Source organism: Quercus lobata, chromosome 12 (genome assembly GCF_001633185.2).
Source record: "Quercus lobata isolate SW786 chromosome 12, ValleyOak3.0 Primary Assembly, whole genome shotgun sequence".
Classification (NCBI taxonomy): Eukaryota; Viridiplantae; Streptophyta; class Magnoliopsida; order Fagales; family Fagaceae; genus Quercus; species Quercus lobata.
This window is the reverse complement of record NC_044915.1, coordinates 10,890,905-10,914,175: the sequence shown is the minus strand read 5'-3', so window position 1 is coordinate 10,914,175 and position 23,271 is coordinate 10,890,905. Positions and strand designations below refer to the sequence as shown.

General features: G+C 33.3%; 2 protein-coding genes across 2 annotated transcripts; both read right to left on the bottom strand.

Moving 5' to 3' along the window:
- Positions 1-331: 331 nt before the first annotated feature.
- LOC115972593 (putative dual specificity protein phosphatase DSP8) lies at positions 332-6,305 on the bottom strand. The gene is made up of 6 exons (XM_031092922.1): positions 5,536-6,305; positions 3,901-4,023; positions 2,804-2,897; positions 2,512-2,594; positions 2,338-2,427; positions 332-953 (listed from the first exon to the last, which is right to left on the bottom strand). The coding sequence occupies exons 1-6, from the start codon at positions 5,779-5,781 to the stop codon at positions 564-566; spliced, it is 1,026 nt and encodes a 341-aa protein (XP_030948782.1). The 5' UTR covers positions 5,782-6,305; the 3' UTR covers positions 332-563.
- Positions 6,306-9,543: 3,238 nt separating this feature from the next.
- LOC115972594 (palmitoyl-protein thioesterase 1-like) lies at positions 9,544-18,239 on the bottom strand. The gene is made up of 12 exons (XM_031092923.1): positions 17,793-18,239; positions 16,193-16,277; positions 15,158-15,209; positions 15,048-15,068; positions 14,896-14,949; positions 13,176-13,226; positions 12,207-12,269; positions 11,575-11,640; positions 11,382-11,420; positions 11,020-11,142; positions 10,730-10,822; positions 9,544-9,949 (listed from the first exon to the last, which is right to left on the bottom strand). Exons 1-12 carry the CDS (start codon positions 17,884-17,886, stop codon positions 9,701-9,703), a joined length of 990 nt encoding a protein of 329 aa, XP_030948783.1. The 5' UTR covers positions 17,887-18,239; the 3' UTR covers positions 9,544-9,700.
- Positions 18,240-23,271: the final 5,032 nt, after the last annotated feature.

The window sequence follows — 23,271 nt, the reverse complement described above, 5'->3', positions numbered from 1 at the left end:
CAAATGCAAGCTAACAATTTTTTGAACCGTATATGTTAGATTCCAGAGTGGATAAAATCAATTACAATTCAGAAAACGATTTTTTTTATTTTTTTTTCTTTTCACGAGAGAGAGAGAGATACTGCATCTTTACATAAGATTTTCAGGAAATATGCTCATACTGATGATAAGCATTTTGGGACACCTGTTCCTGTTCCTGGTTGCACTCCCAGTCAGTGTAAGTGAATTTTTTGGAGGCACTTAATCATGTTCATGTGTGAGGAGACTCGAGTAATTTGTGATTTTGTGGTTCACAGCGCTCCTAAAACTGTAGGACCTTCTGATGATTACATTGGTGCAATCTTCCACGATATCATCATTTATTTATTCGGCTCATAATGCTCAACTTTCTTACATTTTTCATTCAAGAGAAAAGTAACAACTCAATTTACATGGGAGAAAAACCAGAGTTTCAGAACTGCCTAAAGTAAAAACATTATTTGCCTTTTTCTGTACGCAAGGGGAAATGTTAAAAGGACAGAAAACTTTATCAAACATCTTCTAAGCAATTTCAGAGGTTTGTCTCAGTAGACTTGGATATCCACACTAATTCCTCCCAGATGACCAGCCCTGATCGAGCAGCTACTCTCGCTGTGCAACTTCTCCCCTGAAATCCTCTCTTGTGCACGGCAGCCGACCCACATGCATGAGATTCTTGCCAGAGCCGCCTGACCGGCAACTCGAACTCGGTATATCACACTTAAATCCGCCCATATCTCACTTCCCACAGCACCTGAATCAAGACTTGAGTCATACCCTTCAAGATCTGATTCAGTTACAACAACCACAGATCCATCATCAAATGCAATAAGATCTTGTGAAGCTGCTGATCTTGGGGCTTTCATTATTAGATCAGTCATGTGGGTGTAGATAAAAGCTTTTTTCACAATAAGATGATAATATTCCAAGACAGCCTGTAATTACAACCAACAAAGAGTTGCTTAGGAAAACAATAATTATTTTTCCCCACCTAAATATGGATTAAATTACAGCAAAACACAAAAAAAAAAAAAAAAAATGAACATCATTAATTCATAGCCCAGAAAGAAAGAATATCATTGGGTGAAAAGAAACATTTTGGTAATTCAAATCCTTAAGACCTACAGTCCAAACAAAAATTAGTTCACCAATTTTAAAATATATTTTCAAAAAGGATAAAAACTGGTTTTGAAAATATTTTTTCCAAAACATTTATACATACATACATACATACATACATACATAGATATATGTGTATATATATATATATAGATAAATAATGTAAGAACTTTATTAAAAAAAAATAGCCAAACCAATTACACTGGAAATGTACTACAGTGGCAGAAAACCCTGTTTGGTTTAAGTTATTAAAAATTGGATTTTAAAATATGAAACAAGAAAAAACCTGTTTGACTTAATTTTCTTAAAACTTTATTTCATGTCCTTCCTCACACAGCAAATCCCTCCTCGCAGACCCAAAACTTCCACACGCAACAACACAAAGCAAATTCCTCACACCCAAACCAACAACAATTACCAACAAAAATTGCAGGAAAAAAAAAATGCTTCCAACAAGCACATCATCCACCCAAATTTTTTCCACGAAACATTGCAAGAATCAGAAAAATAATAAATAATAAATAATTGAAGAAATACTGGTGTGACAGTTCAATTTGCACTGGTTGTGACTGATTTGACCCCGAATCACAAAATGGCAAATGGGTTGGATACATTCAAGTCATGACCTGTTGATCAATTCTGGGAAGAGAGAGAGAGGTGAAAAAGGTGGGGGGGGGGGGGTAAGCAATGTGCAATGGCAAGCGATGGGATTTTGCAAAGAGAGACGTATAATGAAGAAGATGATGAGAATAGATCTAGGTGAAGAAAAGAAAAAGCCCTGTCCGATGCAATTTGAAGGCATGATGGCTTTTATTTTTAAAATTGCCACTGTGCTTTTGTTAAAAATACAAAACTAATCTAGAAAACATCTACAAGATGTTCTGTTTTGGTGTCTGCAAGTAAAAAAGTGTCACCATTTTTAAGTTGTGTTTTTTGAAAACATCTAGACTAACAAGTTTTTTTTAAGTGGGACCCACACCAACCAAACAGCCTGAAAGCATTTCTTAAATGATTAACCTAAATGAAGCTTAACAATAACATGGTTCAGTTACCATGTGAGGTCAAGCACATAGTAAAATGGAAATTTAGCAGTCTTCTTCTAAACAAAGAAAAACAAGAATTCCCAAGTTTCAAAAGTCAATTCTCAGATAATGACCCAGACATCGGATGCAAAACCTTCACCAAAAATTTAATAAATACCTGCCACTGGGAGGATGCTAAAAGCACCCTCGGCCGGATTGATCTCACATAGTCATATGCAGCATCAGGTGTCATCTGCTTGTGTTGCACCTATAAAATAAAATTCAACCTCAGGATATGAGGAAAAGTTTCAATAGATTAGCAAAAAGAATTTTTCTTTGGCAGGGAACTGACCAGGTAGCATATTACAACAGTAGTGCTGCGTCCCCGTCCGGCTTTGCAGTGAACATATGTAGTTCTTCCACAAGACGCATTTTCTGCAAGATAATGACATGAGAAAGCTCAGATATTCATAGGAAACATCTTCTGGAAGGAAATTTAAGTTTTATTTATTTATTTATTATATATTGAGAATTAAATAACCACATCCCTGACATTTGGAGACAAATTTCTGCCAAATGATAAAAAAGCTGATATTGTTCTACATAATCTAAAGCAGGAAAAGGATCGTGCAAAGAATGCTTACCATGTATGAAGTTTACAGCATGGCATATATCATTAAGTGATGGGGCAAAGCAGTAGTCTCTTGTTGGTATCACTAGATGGTCAATACCATGAGCCTGCAACAATTTTAATAAATTAGATTGTAAATTATATAGAGGAACTTCATAAACATCCTCAAATTAGGATGAAAGCCTAGGATGGAAGTTTACAGATGTGCCTAGGAAAAATTAAATGATTATCAAACACATCAAAGAGAGAGATTTATGCTGAGGAAAACTTAAATTATCGGCATCCCACCACAATAGTTACCAGATCATATATTCAAGGTGAACAAATTAAGTTTGTTGACTATGCGTTAAACCCCTAAGGCAAAATGTTAAAAGATAACCTACTTATTTAAGTGGAAAAATGCTTGATTGAACAGGATCTTCTTTAATTGAAAGAGAAAATATTTTTCCCTTTAATATTTAATACTAGAAAAGAGTATTAAGAATCAGGCTGGATTATATTGGTGACCTCATCCACCAAATGTTGTTTACTAGGGGAGTGGATATGCCTTTAAATTAGAGAACGAATGGCTCTTAAATATTCACTAAACCGTCTTAAGATTATTTTCATACGGCTTTAGATTCTTCCAGAAGCAGCACAGACATGAGAAACCAAGTTATTTCTCTTCCACACAGATTTTACGTTCACATTTAAACAAAATATAGTTAGTTAAACAAGAATTATGATGACTCTCCTCAAGTATACAGGAGTACAAAACTGAATCAGCCTCTTTTGCCCTTATAATGAAGGCATTAAAGAGTACAGAAGTATCTAATGCTCATACCAGCCAGAAAGTTTCATCATTGATTAAAAAAACAATTATATATATAAACATTAAAATAAATAAATAGATAAATAAACATTAAGCCTAGTAAAGTTGATGAGCACGTTTAGGCCCCAAGGGAAGAGGGAAGGGGAGATTCAATCTAGTGACCTCTCCTTTGTGAGGCACGGTCCCCAGCCAATTGTTCTACCCCTTGGTGTTAAATTCTAAAAACATTTTAGAATTTTAACATTTAAAATTTAAGAAAAGGTATCCAGCTGCATACTGACCAAGGATAGAACACTCACATAATATAGAGATCTTGGAACCAGAGTCTCATAGGGCTCATTTAGTGTGACCACTCCGCAAACACCAAGCTCCTTTAAGCGGGGAACATCAGTAGGGAATGGAACAGCACCTAACAGTATAAACTGAAAATAGGAGCATTAGATCTGGTTTCTAACAAATAAGTACTACTCTCAAATACAAATAAAAATAAATAAACACCACAGATACCCAAAAAATAGTCACCAGTGAAACAAATGCATATGAAACTTGTAAGGCAAAAAAACTGTTTATATAATTAACAAAAACATGCATCCATTTCCCATTACTTACATATAAAAAGAAAAAAGTAGTTAACAGCAGCTAGCAGAAGCTATGGAATTTAAATTTGCAATAAAGGACTGGAAAACAGAATTAATCAGCACAGTACTTGGGAGATTTTTTTTGTAAAGGAAAAGAATACATACAATGTATAGGAATGAAAAATTCAATAAACTGCACAGCTCACACAAGAAATTCCATGAATATCAAGTAACAAGGATAAAAAAATGAAACAATTTTAACAGACCAATAATTTAGGGGAAACAACAAGAAATAAGATGCCATATGAAGTGCAGTGAAATAATATATCCTGATAGAGACCACAAAAAATGATCATAATGAATGGTACAAATAATAAATCATAACAAATAAGGAATTTCCATTTTCTTTCAATTATACTTGATTAAAGATAGGGGCGGCCCTATTCATGAAAAGATAAGGGAGAGTCGCTTGAGATGGTTTGGTCATGTTCAAAAGAGAGTGATTAATGCACTGGTAGTGGCAAGAAAGAGTGGGTTGATTCAAGTTGAGGGAGCAAAAAAAATAGAGGAAGACTAAAGTTAAATTAGCATTAATAATATAAAAAAGGACATGTCAATTAACAAAGTAACAATGAGTACAACTTCAAGTAGAATAGAATGAAGGAAAGTAATACATGTGACAAACCCAAACTAATTTATTAAGGATCAATAGCTGACCCCAAAAAAATTGGGGCTAAGGATTTGCTGTTGTTATACTTGCTTCTCTGCTTTCCACTTACTAAAAAAGGATTTATGATATGTGGTCCCCATTTCTGCTCAGATAAAATGTCAATCAATTTTGAAGGAGTAAGGGGGGAGACAGATTTTGAATGGAATCAAAAGGAAAAAGTATATTTTGCATATCATAGTGGAATGATTGGCTGTAATAATCAGCCCTATATCCCACTGTAGATCTTTATAAAAAGAAAACACCAACAAAATTCCTGGCTTTTGAGCTACTTCATCTTCCTTAACATTTGGTATTAAAAACCTATGGCCATTGCTATACATTTTTTCACAAAAACAGAAATACCCACATAAAAAAAGCTAAAAAAATGCAACTCATACTCATTCAATTAAAATAAATCACAACAAAATCGTCATCACAGAAAACAATCTATATATCATTCAAAATCAATCAACAAACACTAATATGAAAAATAAACCATTCATAACATTCTTCACAAAATTGCAACTCAGTGCAACACACCATCCAAAATCAATCAACAAGAACAGATATCATATATATATATATATATATAGCACATCGTATAGTGAAACAGCTATAAGGAATAAACAAATTCAAGAAAATTATACCTCAGCGACCCTATCCCACCACCTGAACTCGGCCTGAATCTTATTCCTAACAACATTGTATAGCAAAGTCGGGTAGAATAGAGCGCGAGCCCCAGCTCCGATCAAAACCCGCTTCGTATCCGAAACAACAACGCCTTTGCGCCCAAAATCGATACCTAAATCGAAACCACTATCGCCAACACACCTATTATTCACTTCTTCACCACTTCCCACCTCCCCTCCCCCCTTCAATTCCTCAATATACATAATAATATCCACAAACAGATACACAATAATCAATCACTGCAACACCGAATTCTGACACGAAATAAACCTAATTACCTCACAACATAATTACAATTCACATCACCTTAATTTTTCACACCATAACCCTAAAAAAAAAAAAAACCCTAAAATTTTCTTCTTCTTTTTTCTCTAAATTTGTGGAAGAATTTACTGAAGTAGTAGACGGGAACTGGAATTTCTACAAGGAATCGAAGAGCGGAGGATCGGGATGGAGTTTGATCTGGAATCGAGAGTTTCTGAAGGAGATCATCACCATATTTTGCGAAAAGTGGATCGATCGGACGGTGAGGATGGGGAGGATTTGAGAATTGAAAATTTAAGAGGGATTTGGGATTGAGAAAACCCTAACCCAAGGCTAGAGTTTTGCTTGGATGAGAGGATGGCCTGGGTTCTACTCCACCTTTTTGGCTCAACAAACTCTGAGAAAGAGAGAGAGAGAGAGAGAGAGAGAGGACAGAGGGAAAGGAATGGAAAATAACGTGGAGGGATTGGTGGGAAAAGAAGGTTAAAGTGTGAAAGGCGGTGAGAGAAATAATTGTGAAAGTCAGTGATTCAATTGCCACGTTGGGTGAGGAAAGCAACAATGACTGAGTTTTTTTTTTTTAAACCAACAACGAAAGTTCTGGTTTTGTCCTATATATGCCCAATGCTGACATGGCAATAAGTTTGCGTAAGATAAGATGCAAATTTAGGCAGTTTAGTAATGGAGTTTGAGTAATGTTGTTGGGATGTTTTTGATATACGTGTGGATGGAAAAATATGTAAAAATATGTGTAATATTGTTTAAAATGTGAAAATATATGTTAGAGTTGAACTACCAAATAAGCCGTAATTTCATCAATTTTAAATATATTTGTTAATAAATTATTTAAGGAAAAAAGTAGATATCACTTTTATATAAAATAAAATAAAATCATTTATCTAAAAAAATCAGTTATCTCATTTCTTTTCCTATAAAAAGTTTTTAGAAGTATGTCATAAACGGATGTCTTTAGAGCATTCTTTAACAAAATTCTTTAATTTAATGAGATCCACGCGAAATTTAAGAAGAGTTCCGCGTCAACATGCTTCGAGATCACTTCATAATTACTCTCGGTTGTAAGAAAATTATAGGAGTCAACAAATTATTCACTACTTACTACTTGAGTAATGCCTTCTTCTTTAGAAGGTTTTTTTTTTTTTTTTTAAATGATATCACATCATTCGTATTAAAATCCAATAGATAAGATATGTACGCAAAAATAACCACCCACTAACATACTTGTGAGTAATGATAGAATGTTGATATGGTTATTTTGTGCATATGTCTTTCAATTATTGGTTTTGATATGATTATTTTATATTAAATAATTTTTCCTCTCCGTATGCATCATGCATATGGTAATAAAAAGTAAAAACTCAACCGTGGCAAGTTTAATAGAGGATAATAAAATAGTCTCGATGGGAGTCTATATATGTCAATCAATAATAACATGCTACCTTATCAGTTATAAAATTTGTTGCGTTTAAAGCCTAGCTCAATAAAAATATGTAAAAATTATTCATTTTATCCTTAAAATATAGTACATGTTTTATTTTCGTACCTAAAACAATGTTTTATTTTGTGTGAAATATTTTACATATCCAAATAGGTTGTAATGCAAGTTTGATCACACTTTAGTAGTGGAAAAGTGTTGTTATAGTTTTGAAGAAATAGAGTGAAAGAGAAACTAGAGAAAAACAAGTGAAAAATACATTTGTTGTGATTTCGTCCCTCTTTCGTAAGACATTAGCTTTTTTATTATTTATTTTTTTGAGAATCCGTAAGACATTAGCTTGAGCGAGGGGCTAACATTCATTAGTATTTCTATTAGGCACTTGCTCAACTGAGTCTGAGTGTTAGGTGAGATTAATTATAAATTCTGTAGATTTTATTGTCAAATACAGTTGCATCACTTCATATTTAAATGTTTGTGGACGTCAAGAGATTGTCTAGACTAAAGCGTTCTTCTAAATTTCTATTTGTTATAACATATCATTTGTGACTTTTCATGGTCTATATATAATTATATATTGTTTAAACTATAATTATTAACTGGATATTGATTTCACTTATGAAAATCATAAAATTTTAAAAACACAAAATATCACATGGGAATCTTTAAAATTGCTATTTGTAAGATCTAATAGGTTTGTATCACTAAGAAAAATTTGTATGGGGGCAAATATTGCCTAAGGACAGCGTCCATTAATGCCTTTAAGCCATTGTTCTTTGTTTATTTTATTGTTTACTCCTCTGATCTCCAAAAATCTTCAATAATATTTCATAGAAATGGAAAGAAGGATATGAAGAGGCTTTCATAGTGATGCATCAAGCATTGTGAAGAACATTATGAAGATCCAATGGAACAATACTTAAAGAAAGAAAGATTGATCAATGGCAAACGAAAAATGCCGCCTCTTTTTAATTGTAGATGCATCGGAGGAAATGTTCATGATTGAACATTATAGGTACGATATAGAAGCATTTTTAAAATGTTAATAAATGTTCCTAAGAGAATAATCTAAATAGTCTCAAAGGCTGTGTCATTTGTTGAAAGAATGACCTGAAATTCATGAATGCAGATTCTTAGAATAGCAAATAGCAATGCAAGTGTGGCAAATGCTATTAAAGAATTAGTTCATGTAAAATGATGTGTGCGTGATCATCATGGTGTTATATGAGTATTTCATGTGTGATTTGATTCTAGTGCAACATTGCATGTGTGCAAAGATAAGATACAATTCAAGGATTATGTTGAATCCAACCACTGAACAAAAGATTAATGGTAATGAATTGTGGATTAATGGCAATGAATTGTGAATAGTGAAAAAAGTTGGTTTCAACTAACATTCTTTGTATACCAAGAAGTTGAATTCTTATTGTGAAGGAATGTGAATCTTTGAAAAGGATTATTCTAATCTTTGTTTGTTTACATTCAATGTTATGAGATTGCAAAATATGTTGGTATATTTAAGTCAACTTTTATGGCATGAAATCATCATTGTTATGTTTAACATATTTTAACTTCGCTAGTTAAAACATAATGGGGAATTGCACCATGTTAATCTTAAGAAGCACTTGGAGTGGTAGATGGCTCAGTATGCAAGCATCGTTTGCACAGCTGATAATTTAGAAAGCACAAGGCAGGAGTCTGTGGTTGCTACTAGGAGTGGGGAGCTCAAGTATGTTTTCTAACTACATATACAGGAAGTTGTGTGACTATCGTTTGCACCACATCCATCAATAATGAGTCTGTGTGCATATGTTTATGGTTTATGTGCTCTATGATTTGAATCTGTTTATCCATCAAGCATTGTAATTTGAACCTTGATTAATTAACTACTCATATTAAGAATTGAACTCAATCAATTAAAATTTGGTAGTTAAGAGGATCAAAACAAAGTTTTTCACATGCAATAGGAGAGGTTCACAGAAAATGGATAGCATGATTACAAGCATATATTCAAAAGTAAAAAACAATGGGCCTTATAAATTTGCACTTGTACCAGATATGAATTATCCCTTAACCATATGAATGACAATAATGATGCTATGTTTTCATCGTTGTATAACAAACTTTGTTCTTGCATATGGAAACATGTTTCCACAACCATAAACTGAGTGCTTCAGCAAGCTTCAACCAGAGATGTTGAGGCAAACGTGGACCAAAAAAAAAAAAAATACAACTGTACATGAAAACAATCCCCACAAAACGTATAGATTGATTTATGGTTTAATTAAACAGGGTAATCTAAATCAAGTGTGAGACACTGACTCCTCCGTGAGCCGAAGAAGTTCATTGATGAAGCTCTTAATTGATGAGGGCCACGAATAAGATGATGATCCTTCAAGAATCAGTTAAGTTGATGCAATTTGTTCTCTCTTGTTGCCTTGCACAACTCTGCCATGGACTCCGTGCACCCTAATCTTACTATCCTTTTCAGCGCTGTTCTTTCTTGATGCATTACCGTCCAAATAAGGCACAACATACTTTTGCATATCACTTCTGGAGATTCCAAGATGATTTCCAGGAACACTGATGTACTTGACCCTTCCAGCTTCATCTAAGGTTTTCAAACCAATCCAATCCTCTATGTAAAGCGGTGTCTGCACAACGAGTGACAAAAAACTAAGATACCACATAAGCTTAAAACACAAAAATATGTTGTAGCACATATGAAGTTTTATATTATAGTGCTTAATTAAGGTGATAAAAACTTCTTTATGTTCCAAGGAAAAAAAACTGATGTCTTTATCATGCTAAGCTCATGTTATACACTGCAGAACTATGTCCTGGCCCTTGATTGTGCCACATAACTCTCACAGCCAATGGTTTGCATTGTCTGCTACAAATTTCTTCTAAAGAGTAGGACAACCCTTAATTAATTTTTCACCTTGAGATTCAATGCCATGTATCATCAATTTATTGTGACAAATAATCTAATTGTTTCCTTCACATTCTCAATGGTCAAAACAAAGTCATCCCTTGCTTCACCTAAATGCACTGTTAGCATTGTATTGTTTTTCCAACATTGTAGTAACCAACGTGTCTTTGGTCATGCTTTTGTCATGATTTAAAAGTTGCAGCTGTCGTTTACTCTTAGTAAAAGTGCTAATACTGGCAATTTAAATGTCTTAGCATTTCAGCTAAATGATGGCTATGTCCTGCTATGGGTATCTGGGCATTGATTGGGTTGGTAATTGCAGTTATGTAACTCTCTCTCTCTCTCTCTCTCTCTCTCACACACACACACACAGAAATAACAGTAAATAGACCCAGGTTCATTTAAAATAAATGAACTGACACCCATTTTTGGCAATGGGATTCCATGTCAGCAAACATTAAAATTTGGAAAGTAAACTAGCGTTTCAAGATAAAAATAATACCTGTTGCGTAGGTAAAATTGGCTTGAAGGCCCCATCTGGATAATATCCAAACCAGGCAGTTTCCTTAGGTATCAAAACAGTGTCATGCTCAAACTGTTGAACATACAAGGGGAAAAAAAAGGATGGAGAAGGTTGAGAGACGGCATCATAACCTAAAATTTTCTATTTCTGAGAAAATCTAAGAAATCTGAGAGGACCAAGAATGCTGCTAAATGGACATGTACCTCACCAATTTGCCATGATAAGCCTGTTCAAAAAATGAAAACAACTGAAGAAGAAAAATACTTTACCATAATAAGCACCAAGTTCTGTAAGTTAATGAACCGTTCCTTATAAGTGGAGTTTCTCTCGTCAGGGAGTTCATTGTTAAGCTTTGGAAGAAATCTGCATTTCTCTAAATAGTTCGGAATAGCCTGGAAATGTAATAGTAAATTCTGATGTTTAGGTTTTCCGCTATTTCAGAAAAGACAGAAATATGATACAGTGCAAAATTATCAATGCATATAGATGCATGGCTATATGACCAAGGCCAAGAAAACCACTAACGCCCCCTTTGACTACAGGATAATTTCAAAAAGAACACTGAGCCAAAAGCAATTGAAAAGAAGATCACTGCAATATTTGTAATGGTTCATCAGATTATACTACTCACATTTGGTAATTTGAGGTAACCACTGGGAGCTAAGTGATCCTGTGATTTTAGAAATCAAAGGTCATGCCTTATTAGAGACATCATAAGATAACAGAATTTGACAGCAAAAGAGTGACAAGAAGAAAGAATCCAACTTCAATAAAGGAATAAAAATGCTATAGAAGTTAAGAGAGAGAGAGAGAGAGATTTATACTTGGACATAGTCAGTGTAGATCTCAGACTTGAGTAGTCTGTCTGCAATAATGCACAGAACACCAGACTGTAGAAGCAAAAAACCACATAAGAATATTGGACAGAGCTCAAGATAGGATTAAAGAAGTTAATTTAAGAATGAATCTACTCCTTACCATGTCTTTTGCCATGATTGTCCTAGGTTCTCATTATCCGAGACAAGCATTAGTAGTTAAATAAATGGTTGTCAAAATTTAACAATATATAATATGCAGAAACTAGCCATTAACCCAAAAAAAAAAAAAAAAAAAAAAAAAAAAAAAAAAAAAAAAAGAAAAGAAGAGAACTTAAAAGTTCTCCAGAATAGACTTCAATGACAAAATGCAGAAGAGTGGTAGAAATGAAGACAACGGATATTCTCTCGCCCCATACTTTTCCCTAAGTCTTAAAATTATGTTTTTGAATTATTTTAACAATGTGATTGAGTGAATTGATGTAGGACATCTGGTGAGATGTAGATATTCACAATAAGCACAAGGACACTGCTAATTTGGTTGGACCATTAGAAGTGCATACAAAGAACAATAACAATGATCTCTAGATAAAATTATTTACATTATATTTTATAACAACTCTAACTTCAGTAATACTTACACCACATAGAGGAACGGAAGCAGTACCAGCATGAGGTCCTCCTAGAGATATAAAATTTTTAACCTGTTTTCAGAATTAATAGGGACAATTCCATTACTTTAGCCCAAACATATATGAGGAAAAAAATCTCATTGAATACTACAAACAATATTATATAGAGGATATCCACTATTTTTTTGTTAATTTAAAAAAGCAATGTTCTGTAGATAGATTTATGAACCTATGCAACATATGCTCGGAGTATGCAAGGATGAGATAGCCCTTATTTCATTAGCGAAGGAATGACAATTTCCCATATACACAGCTTAATGCAAGAACAAAATGATGTAATTTCATGGCTGAAAATGAAGAAAAAACCTATTGCTCAATTACTCAAGAAGGGTTGACTAGAACTTGGGATGGCATTTAACAGCAGAATATAGATGACATGATAGTTATTTATAGAGCATTCAAAATTTTCAAGAAAAAAAAAAATCTTGCACAGAGACTTGGATTGATTTTTTGCTTCATCTATCACGAATTTATTTCATCATCATTTCAAATTACACAGGTGTTAACTCTAAGCTACAACTGTCTGTTTATTGATTTATATTTCAGGCAGAATCAATGGTCATAACCTCACATTTCCATCTCCCACTACTGAACAGGGAAGAAAAGAAGAACCCCCAAAAAAAAAAATATATATATATATTTATATATATAAGGAAAAGCAGTACAGTTTATCAAGTCAAAATGCTTTCAAAAAATTTATACATAAATCTAACAGATTATTATCTTATAAAAATAAAAAAAAAAAAGTTATCCAGCAGAATAATGAACTTTTGACCACCATTCATTATTAGGCATACAAATGTATAGTCAACAAAAATAAAAAATGTAAAAGGTGATTATAAAAAAGTTCATACAATGGGTTGAACAACAATTTGAAACACTAAACTAGCACAGATTATCATAAAGACTGGTTCTTACAGGAGGTCCTCCACTGCAAAATTCCAAAACACCTCGACCTATTAAATTACCCTGTTAAATCAAATAAAGTGAAGAATGAGAACAAGTACATAGAGGCTGCCTGCTGAGAATCAAAAGCCAATATACATTACAATTTCTATGAAATATTTTAAAGGTATCAATTTCAAATTTCTTTCATTATTCCATTAAATTTGTGCCAGGCCATATAAGCCTTTTAATGTGCCATGTCAACACTCAATTTTCCATGTATGCAATTTCTTTAATGTCAAACTAACTGAAGGTCGAACTTAATACCTATTACAAAATTCCGGGAATAAGCTGATTTCAACTTTCTTAATTTGGGGTAAGAAAATTGAACGACCAAATTTCAAGGTCAAAAAGTGAATTTAACCATTAATTTACTACTAGATAGCAATGAAATGAAAAATTAATGCAACATGATTAGTAGATTAGCACATTCTAAGAAAATATATTTTTCCCCTGATAAGATCAGAGAAACAGAAACCTGTTTCTGACTGTACCAAGCATGATTAGAGAGCATCCCACCTAAAACCATAAGGTGCAAACTAACATGTATTTAACATTTTGATTTATTTAGTATGTATTAGGATCACCTTAACACATAAAATGACAAGGAGACCTTAACCACAGCAATTATCCTTGAACAACAGCAAATTCAAAAAATCATCCCCTAAAGGTTGAATGTAAGTTGTTCTGTAAATCCAATAAAGGTATATAATAAAAGTTAAGACAGGCTACCTAGCACAATAAGACAAACTAAACAACAAGTGTAGTTATGTAGATCAAGCAGATCAAGGAATAACATTGAGTTCACCTGAGTGATACAATTCGGGTTGGAATCACCAGAAGTTCAAGAGGAAGCTAAAATGAAACATGCTAGAGGTGGTGGAAAAAGACAAGATGATATATTATTTACTGGAGGGGTATGATTTTCATGGAATAAGATGGTAAAGAAGGAAATCGAGATGCTGATCCTGTTGTTGGGAATTAATATTGTACAGTTGAGTTGATTTGAGTTGAGTTTATGAGCAATGACTCATTTATTCAATGTCTAGTAGCCAAGGTAATTTGCCTCAAATCCTCAAGATCATTTGTCACTGTTAGTTTCTCATTTTTTGAGATATGTAAAACTGCAAGAAAGGATCCCTGAGAGGACTTTGAAAATCTGAGTGGGCTTTTTAATTAAGGTGCATTCAAAGAAGCTATATACAACTCATTTCTTACATGCTAAAATACATTATATGTACAAGGTTATGTTGATTAATGAATCACCAAGCAAAACAGAGGATGCACAAGTACAACCAACATATAGGAACAGACACACAAACCAGAGAGAGAGAGAGAGAGAGAGAGAGAGAGAATTACTTAAAAGAAGCAAATTTATTTTGAATAATCAAATGAAAAAAGGGATAATGAATTTAAACATGTTATGTTCAAGCGATTAATGAAAGTATATAGTGACATCTCTTTTATTGAGAGGGGCGAGATTAAGGAGTGGTTCTATTTAATAAGTTCCATAAGTACTGAATTTCAGTTCCAATTGATTGTATTATGTAAAAATTGGATGACTTTTAAGAGTTTGATACTATGTCGTAAGAAAAAATGAATACACTATTAAATAAGTAAACAGATGATCATTACATAAATCATGTTACATTACAAATACATTTGAAACGGGAAAATCTGATTCTCAAATCACCTGGGAGAGACCAACAATGTTGTAACCCTGTTTCAGTTCATTCATTTCCATCACCTGTATTATAATAATGACCTTGAATTAGTTGAAGGGAAATACAAACCTCAAGATCCACGAGAGGTAAACAGCCACTCTAACCAAAAGAGAGATATCACCTTGTCACAAACAGTTTTAGCCTGCAAAAATGTAAAATAATTTAAATTACAACCATGCAATGTAAAACATAACTTCCAAAAAGATGGGCCTAATTCTATTAAACACATGCCTGTTCCTCAAGAGGCATAAACCAGGAATCCCATGTTCCATCTCCAACTTCTCTGCAGTATGGAAAGAAATGAACATATGGAGGTAATACACTACATTTGCAACTTTACTTCAAAAAAATTGACAAATAATGAAACAACCACTTGGATGAACTATTATACAGAGTCCTGGAATAAAATGTCCCAAAAGTAAAATATACTTAATGACTTTTAAGATAAAAATGGTTCTAGAAAATTTTGAAAATTCCCAGAACACATACGATATGTTTGTGCGTGAGTGTGTGCATGTGCACACAATTACTTTTTGTCCCTTAAATCATAGACCAATTTGAAATTTTATGAGTAAATCCAAAAAGTAAAAAGGATATTAAAATAAAAAAAGGAATAACACAATTTTATTTAGCAAAAACTAGTTGATGAAGTAATGGCTAGTTTTTCTATGACATTCTGCATATGTTGTTTTCTATGCCCTATAGATTTTGTATTCCAGTCAATTTGGATGCTAGGAGTCATAGACTCCTTATGTAGATACATAATCATCTACAATGATATAATGAATTAAGAGTGAAAAATCATGCCTCCTTTGACCCTCTATGACATTAACGATTCCCCAAGTACTATCTTAAGCACTGAAAACTAAGTCAATTTGACATTGTGAAGCATAATTTACTTTTTTTCTGTCCAATTTTAAGCATCTATCATCACAAGGGAAGTATCCAAACTCAGAAGGTTAGAGGAGTTAGATTAATGTAAAATGGACAAACATTAAATATAAATATCCCTTAAAGACTAGCCTATGTGCAGATTGACACCTACAACAAGGCTTTAAGAGGATAACATTGTATGCATGTAAGTTCTTGGTTTATTATCAAATAAATGGGGCAGCTACACAAGGACCACAAGAACTGAATCACAATCATATATAACAAACTATTTTCTTGGATACAATTTGACCCATCCTCAGCAAAAATTGTTCGAGAGGTTAACATAGAGAATTTCTTTTAACATTATGAATGTATGATGTTGTGGGTGCTTACAAGCAATATCCTTCAGCGCCAGAATAGTTGCTCAGTAGCTCAGTGAACTGTTTAACTCCTCTATTGGAGCACTGATCTCCAATGCCTGTCATGAAAATTAGAATAGAATGACGACTTCACAGAGCAAAAAGTATTAACAACAATAAGAATCAATATATAACATCATTTACAATGATCAGCTAATCCATTAAAGCACTAAATTAGGCAGTATTTCTGAAAACTAACAAGGGAAAAATAAATCTAAAATCCCCATAAAGAAATGCTTTAATTTTGATTCTGATACCCATCCAGAAATTTTAAGAGAGGAATTGTAAAATCTAATGAATAGACGTATGAAACTCAGGACTGAAAATACTGAAACTTCGTATAAAATATGACAAAAATTATGTACTGATTAGAGCATCATTAAGATGAGTACAATTATGTACTCATGTTAATGATTTTTTACCCTCTTTGTTTGGTGAAACACATTAATAAACTAACAAAAATTTTGTAGATGCAGCTAACTGCAACTCTAAAAGTCTACTTAATACTAAAAGATTAACAGAGCTTGTACTTGTCTGCTAAGATGAATAATCACGCAATAAGCACAATTGTAAATAAAACAAGCATTATCGTTCCTTTTGGCTCAATTTTTGTTCTGCTTCCAAAAGCAGAGCTTACTTTATATAACTAAAAACTAATTTGCATATATTGTAAGAGAGATATGGATATTATGGGACCCTCTGCCCACAACCAACATGTATGTTTTCAAGCTTTTGCAAAGTAGATCAGTCAAGTAGGGTGTTGTGTGGTGTATCCAAGTGAGAAATGAAATTTTATCAGTTATGATACCATTCTGCAATCAGTAGTTCAGTACATACCCTCTTTTCTCTATATGCCATTTTCTTCTCCTATTCCTCAGCAACTCCAAATATTGAATTTGTTACATTATCAAACCCCTGATTAAGATTTTTGTGAGCTCATCCTCAAGTTCTATTGAGCTTTCACTAATTTTATAATAAACAGACGAAATACATGAACTGCAGTAGGATTTTAATATCTCTAATGCTCTATGCTCCACTATCTTCCTACTGTTTTGGAGATTTTTAGTACACCCACAAAAAAAAGCATGCAAAACCTGTTTGTTAGTTACCTTCGTAAGACACTTGTTGAAAGTTCAAGCATGATCTTCAATTGACTTTACTAGTTTAATTTATCAAAAACAAATAATCATATGCCGACTGATCCTATTACAGTTTAATTCACTGATATATCATGGAAACTGGTAAGACTCCTAAATGATCAAATAAAATGAAGACCCACTTGATTTCTTGCCTCAACAGTCAGCTTTGCACTAACAGACACGCATATACACACACGTGTAAACACCGATTAATGATAGACTTTTAGATTGCAGATTCTAGATAACAAAAACTACTATCACAACAAAGAACCTTCCTTCATAGCAACAAAGACATCAATTTGTTCATACCCAGTAAACCAACAAAAAAAAAAAAAATTGAAACAGAAAATCCAATAATACCCAAATACAAAATCATATTCGACAAACAATCTAATTAAAGAGAAACATGTAGAAAAAAAAAAAAGAAAAATTTACCATGAAGTACTATGAAGGGAATGGAGTATGAAAGTTGGAAGGTCATGAAGACCAAGATGGAGATGGAGGCAATCGTTGATGAAGGAAAAGCCATGAAATTTATGGGTTTTTGTTAAAGAGAAGTGAACAATAAGATCCAAGGGAATAGATAAATAATAATGACTCCAGGAACTTTTGAAGGATTTTTTTTTTTAGGTTTTATGGTTTGGTTGTTTTGGTAGGTTGACTTGGAGTGTTAAGGTAGTTGGTGTGGTGGTGGTGAGTGATTAGTGAAGAAAAACGCAAAACATGGAATCTGGGAGGGAGGGACGAATGGGATATGAGACAGAGATACTGTTACTGTTGCTGTAGCATTTATTGTCATCATCACTCATCAGTTTCCTCCTTCAAGTCACAAATGGGGTAATCACTTGGGGTCGGATTTGGGTGTCGGATTGTGGCAACTTTGGATTCTCCGCGGCTATGTTCCTGTTTGTTACTAAGTGGCTTGGCATGTCAGTTTTTATTTTTTTTAATTTATTATTTAGGCTTGGCATGTCAGTTTTTATTTTTTTTAATTTATTATTTATTATTATTATTATTATTATCCATATATATATTAAGATGATTCATAAAGTTAGTTATTATTTTTTTCCTCTCAAAAATACCCCTAAATTAATTAATTAACAACTTAAAAATGAGGATAAAATAGTAAATTGGTAAAAGAAAGTTAGTTATTATTTTTTTTACTATAAAAAATACTCCCGCCTAAAACTTAAAAATGGTGTTAAAATAGTAAATTGACAAAAATAATAAATTTGTACTTCCAAGTTGAAGTGCCTTCATGCTTCTAATAAACTCTTACTTTTACGTTGATTTAAATTCCTACTTCTACTCATTAACTCCCTACAAAATAGGACCACTCTTTTGTTAGAGCATTTGCAGCAATGTAGGTATAATACTATAATGCTATATTTTAGCTGCACTAACACTAAAATGATGCTCCAGCAGTGGAGCTCTCATTTAGTCTCATCGTGCCTCTCTCTCTCTCTCTCTCTCTCTCTCTCTCTCTCATTCACTTTCACCGTGCCTTTCTCAGTCTCACTATCTCAACTCCGGTATCTTTCTCAGCCTCACTTTCTCAACGTTGTGCTCCAGTCGCTAGGTCGTGGTTGTGCTCCGGCCTTGTGGATCGAAGTGGCTTTTCATGGATTGTGGCTGTGCTCCGGCCTCGTGGATCGAAGTGGCTTCCCTCACCTCCACTTCGCCACTGGGTCGTGGTTGTGCTCCGGTGTGAGTTGGTATCAGGATTGAGATCGGTGTGGGGTTCGATTTGTGATGGCTGGGTTCGATTTGTGATTTGTGGCTGTGGGTTTGATTTAGGTTGGTTTTTTTTTTTTTTTTTTTTTTTCCTGCTGTGGACTGATGGCCGGTGGTGGTGGTTGTGAGTGACGCTGATGGTAGAGGTGGTTATGGATTTGTGGCTGTGGGTTCGATTTGGGTTGGTTTTTTTTTTTTTTTTTTTTTCTCTGGCTGTGGACTGGTGGCGGTGGTGTGGTGGTGGTGGTGGGTGTGGGTATGGCTGATGGTAGAGGTGGTTGTGGATTTGTGGGATCGATTTGGGTTTTTTTTTTTTTCTTGCTGTGGACTGGTGGCTGGTGGTGGTGGTTGTGGGTGTGGCTGATGGTAGAGGTGGTTGTGGATGATGCTGTGGATGTTTTTTTGGGTAGTGGGATATATTATTTTATTGTAGTGGTTATATTATTTTATTGTGATGTTTATATTATTTTATTGTGTTGAAAGTTAAAATAGATCCATTACTGCAGCATGTATGTAGGTAAAATAGATAAAGTGACTTTTTGTGTAGCTAAAAAGCTAAAAATTTAGATCCACTGCTATGAATGCTCTTAGTTATTACTTAATTGCAAGTTACACCTAAAGTTTAAAGTGGTTTAAATTTTACACCTTAAAACTTGAGAAATAGAATTTTACATCCTAAAGTTTGGTGCTGTTAGCAAAACTTCACATCCATTAGTTTTGAATGTTGGCGTACCGATGTGTTTGTTTGTCCCCCTCCCCCACCCCCCCCCCTTCCAAATTAGCCTCCTAGTACGACTTTGTTTTGGAAGCACTGACAATGCTCTTTATTTTAAGTGAAATGACATCATTTTAGGAGGTTGATTTGGCAAAAAAAAAAAAAAAAAAAAAAACAGATTAACACGCCAACATATCACTTAACAATCAAAACCAATGGAGAGTGAGGTTTTGCTAACAAAACCAAACTTCAGGATGTAAAATCCAATTTTTCAAACTTCAAGATATAAAATCCAAGAAAAATCAAACTTTAGGAATGTACTTTACAATTTGCCATTTAAAAAAAAAAATCTTTATTTACAATTTGCTTGTTTCAATGCTTATGTGAAAATATTTTTATTTTTTATTTTTTCCTGATAGTATCTAATAAAAATGTGGCAATGGAAAATTATCTTCTAATTTTCCTTACTTAACTTCATATAAGATAGAATTTTTTATCTCTAAAATTTTCTAGAAAACAACGCAATCTCACACAAAGCTAAATAAGGAAGACAACTATATCTAACACGAAATTATATAAGGGAAATTAAGAGATATTTTTTAATTTATTTTAAGATTGCTACCAAATATAGGAAAATGAGATAGTTTTTTAGAAAATTCTTTTTTTAAATAAATTATTCACTTTCTAGAAAAATGTTAATGTTGAAACCTTTTCTTTGATTTATTTTTAGTTCTTCTATATTAGAAAAAAATAACTTATTTTTAGTTACTTAAAAAATAATTTGTATTTTGAAAATAAAATTTAAAAAGTTATATGTACATATTTATTATGAGTTCCAATTAGCTTAATTAATAAAGTTTATTGTCTTCAAATATGAATCTTGCATATATGAGAATAAAACATAGTATCATCTTAGGTTGATAATAAAAAGCAATCAACCATACGGGTGCATCACACAACTTGTGTTGTTAGTTATTGATAAAATTGTTAGTTACAAACACACACTTTTTATTTTTTTTAAATTTATTGAAGTATCATTGTATCAAGTAAGATTGGTCTAACGTCACAATCACACATCACCACTACTACCGCACTTTCTTTACATAATTAGAACCTTTCACTTTAGTAAATTGTGAAAAAATAAAAATAAAGATGTGAGAACTGAGAAGTATGTGTAAATACACCGTCTAGCACTACTTTTAGTGGAATTAAAAAACTTTAGCTCCCATAAAGCTTTTTGCATAATTTGCCACCTGCTTTTCAATTTTGTTAAAGATTTTTTTTTTCCAACTTTAAGATGAAAATTAGGTATAAGCTAAAGGTTAGAGTTCTACTATGTTGTTAAGAGGGGCTAAACAATTATACCCACAGTTGGCAAGAATTACCTGAACCAAAGCCATAGTATTTGAAATCTGTTTTCTCATTACCATGTGCGATAGTCACTTCATAAGTATAAATACTTGTGGGGTGTGAGGGGTAAGGACCAGGGTTTAAGTCTTCACGAGAGAGCTTTACACATATATACACTTAGAGTAAGCCATAGTAGAATTTCTATTCAATATTTAAAAAAAAAAAAATCTCTATTTTCTCCAAAAGTTGGTTCGATTGATAGAGGGTTGACAACTGTTAACCCCAGTCAAATTGGGTAGAGTATCGAGTTTTCCATATGGAAATTCAACAAACCTAACTTGTCTAAAGAGCTTTACCTAGCTAGTATCAACTTCTTTTGTCACCATCTTCTCCTTGTGTCAAGTATCAACTTCACGTGCAATTGTTCCTTTATAACCTGATCTTTGTGTACCGTTGTTCCTCTATGCATGGCTTGATTTTTGCATGTTGCCATTTCTCTTTGACGAAGATCTCTACTGATAAGGATAATTTTTGATTGATCGACCTACGTGCCGAACCTTCCTCGTGTGCCAAACCTTCCTTGTCTAATCATCAGCCTTACACCTAAACGGATCCTAAAAGGATGACCGACCCCATGGGTTGTCGGGTCAAGTTGACGATCCAACCCCCAATCCTGACGACCCATCACCTTAGGGTTTCCTGTGGAATTTGTGTGGGGTCCACTCATATGTCCTTACATGGAAATTACTTTCACATCACGACCAAAGATCCTACCTCACAATCATATTTCTTATATGGAGGAAGGTGATCCCAAATATCTTGGGATTCTTCTCTCTGGAAATTCCCCCGTATCATTAGATTCGGGTCAGCTCTCCACAACTATATAAACCACAAACCCTAACCTTCTTGACGTATGTGAATTCTCCTTAACTCTAGCACTCTTGAGTTCTTGGAGATTCTTCTATCATTGACTTAACCTTCAAAAGGTCTTTGATCGGCACCCCACCGGTGCTCTTTGATTGGTTCTTCTCTTTTGTTCTTCAGGTATACCTATTGGCATGTGTACGGACAATCAACTCACTGACGATTTTTGTGCATCATCATCTACTAAATCCACCACCATCACATGGTGTCACCACCCAAATCACAAATTTTTTAGATGACCCTCAAGTTCAACTGATCCAACCACTGCTTTAAGCTCATCAAATCCGTTGACAACAATTTCAAATTCTTCAAACTCGATGTGATCGAGTCGGTTGATGGGTTGACAATAAATTAGAGTTTGACTGACTCATGAAGAGACACTAAACTTGATTTCTTCTCCTGTCACTTTATTTATTTGACCTTACACTTTGTTGTGCGTAAAGAATGAACATCTTCTAATTTTAGCACAACTATGCATTTTTATGGGAATGCTTGATAAACTATAAAATTGGTTCAAATTTGATAAAAGTTTAACAAATAATAAAATTAGTTCAACTTTGAACTGTTTTTATTTTATATTTAGTGTATTTAGACTTTAGTTGGAACCAAGTTGGTGGGAACTAATATTATGCCTGTGCAATGCTTGTAAACAAAAGAAAAATATTTCAATAATATATTAAAATTGAATAATAAATAGATAGTAAATATAAATAATAATAATATATTTTTAAGTCACATGATAAATGCACATAGTGTAAGTCTAAGTTTTGAATCTTTTGATAAAAAAACTAAATATAATATTTTTATAAAAAATATATAATATAAATAATGAAAAAGCTTTTAAATATATTGAAACCTTTGATAAATGAGTTTTAATCAAAGTAGTATTTTAATTTTCTTAATAAATTTTTTGGCAATAGAGTGTTAGTTTGGATAACAACGTGTTTGCGTTTGTGCTGGCGTCTGTGTTTTTTGTGTGGTCCTGTGCACTTTTTACGAGACTTGCAAGTACGGATTTCAACAAATTTTTCTTTAAAATTGGGTTTCACGGCACTATTCACACATTTAAAATTATTTTGCTACAGTGTTTTCATTTTTCAGTTTTTAGTTTTTAGTAATAAGCGGTATCCAAACAGATTCAGAGTTTCAATTGAAGTAGACTATGTTAATAATTTAACTTGTAGTACTCTT

Excerpts from the sequence above, each read along its gene's own strand:
- LOC115972593 (XM_031092922.1), bottom strand. The coding sequence starts at position 5,781 with ATGTATATTGAGGAATTGAAGGGGGGAGGGGAGGTGGGAAGTGGTGAA. Across the intron at positions 2,898-3,900 it reads TTCCAAGATCTCTATATTAT|GCTCATGGTATTGACCATCT; the intron begins GTGAGTGTTCTA and ends AAATTGTTGCAG. Across the intron at positions 2,595-2,803 it reads TGCTGTAAACTTCATACATG|AAAATGCGTCTTGTGGAAGA; the intron begins GTAAGCATTCTT and ends ATTATCTTGCAG.
- LOC115972594 (XM_031092923.1), bottom strand. The coding sequence starts at position 17,886 with ATGGCTTTTCCTTCATCAACGATTGCCTCCATCTCCATCTTGGTCTTC. Across the intron at positions 15,069-15,157 it reads TTATGCCTCTTGAGGAACAG|GCTAAAACTGTTTGTGACAA; the intron begins GCATGTGTTTAA and ends ACATTTTTGCAG. Across the intron at positions 14,950-15,047 it reads CTAAAACTGTTTGTGACAAG|GTGATGGAAATGAATGAACT; the intron begins GTGATATCTCTC and ends ATTATAATACAG.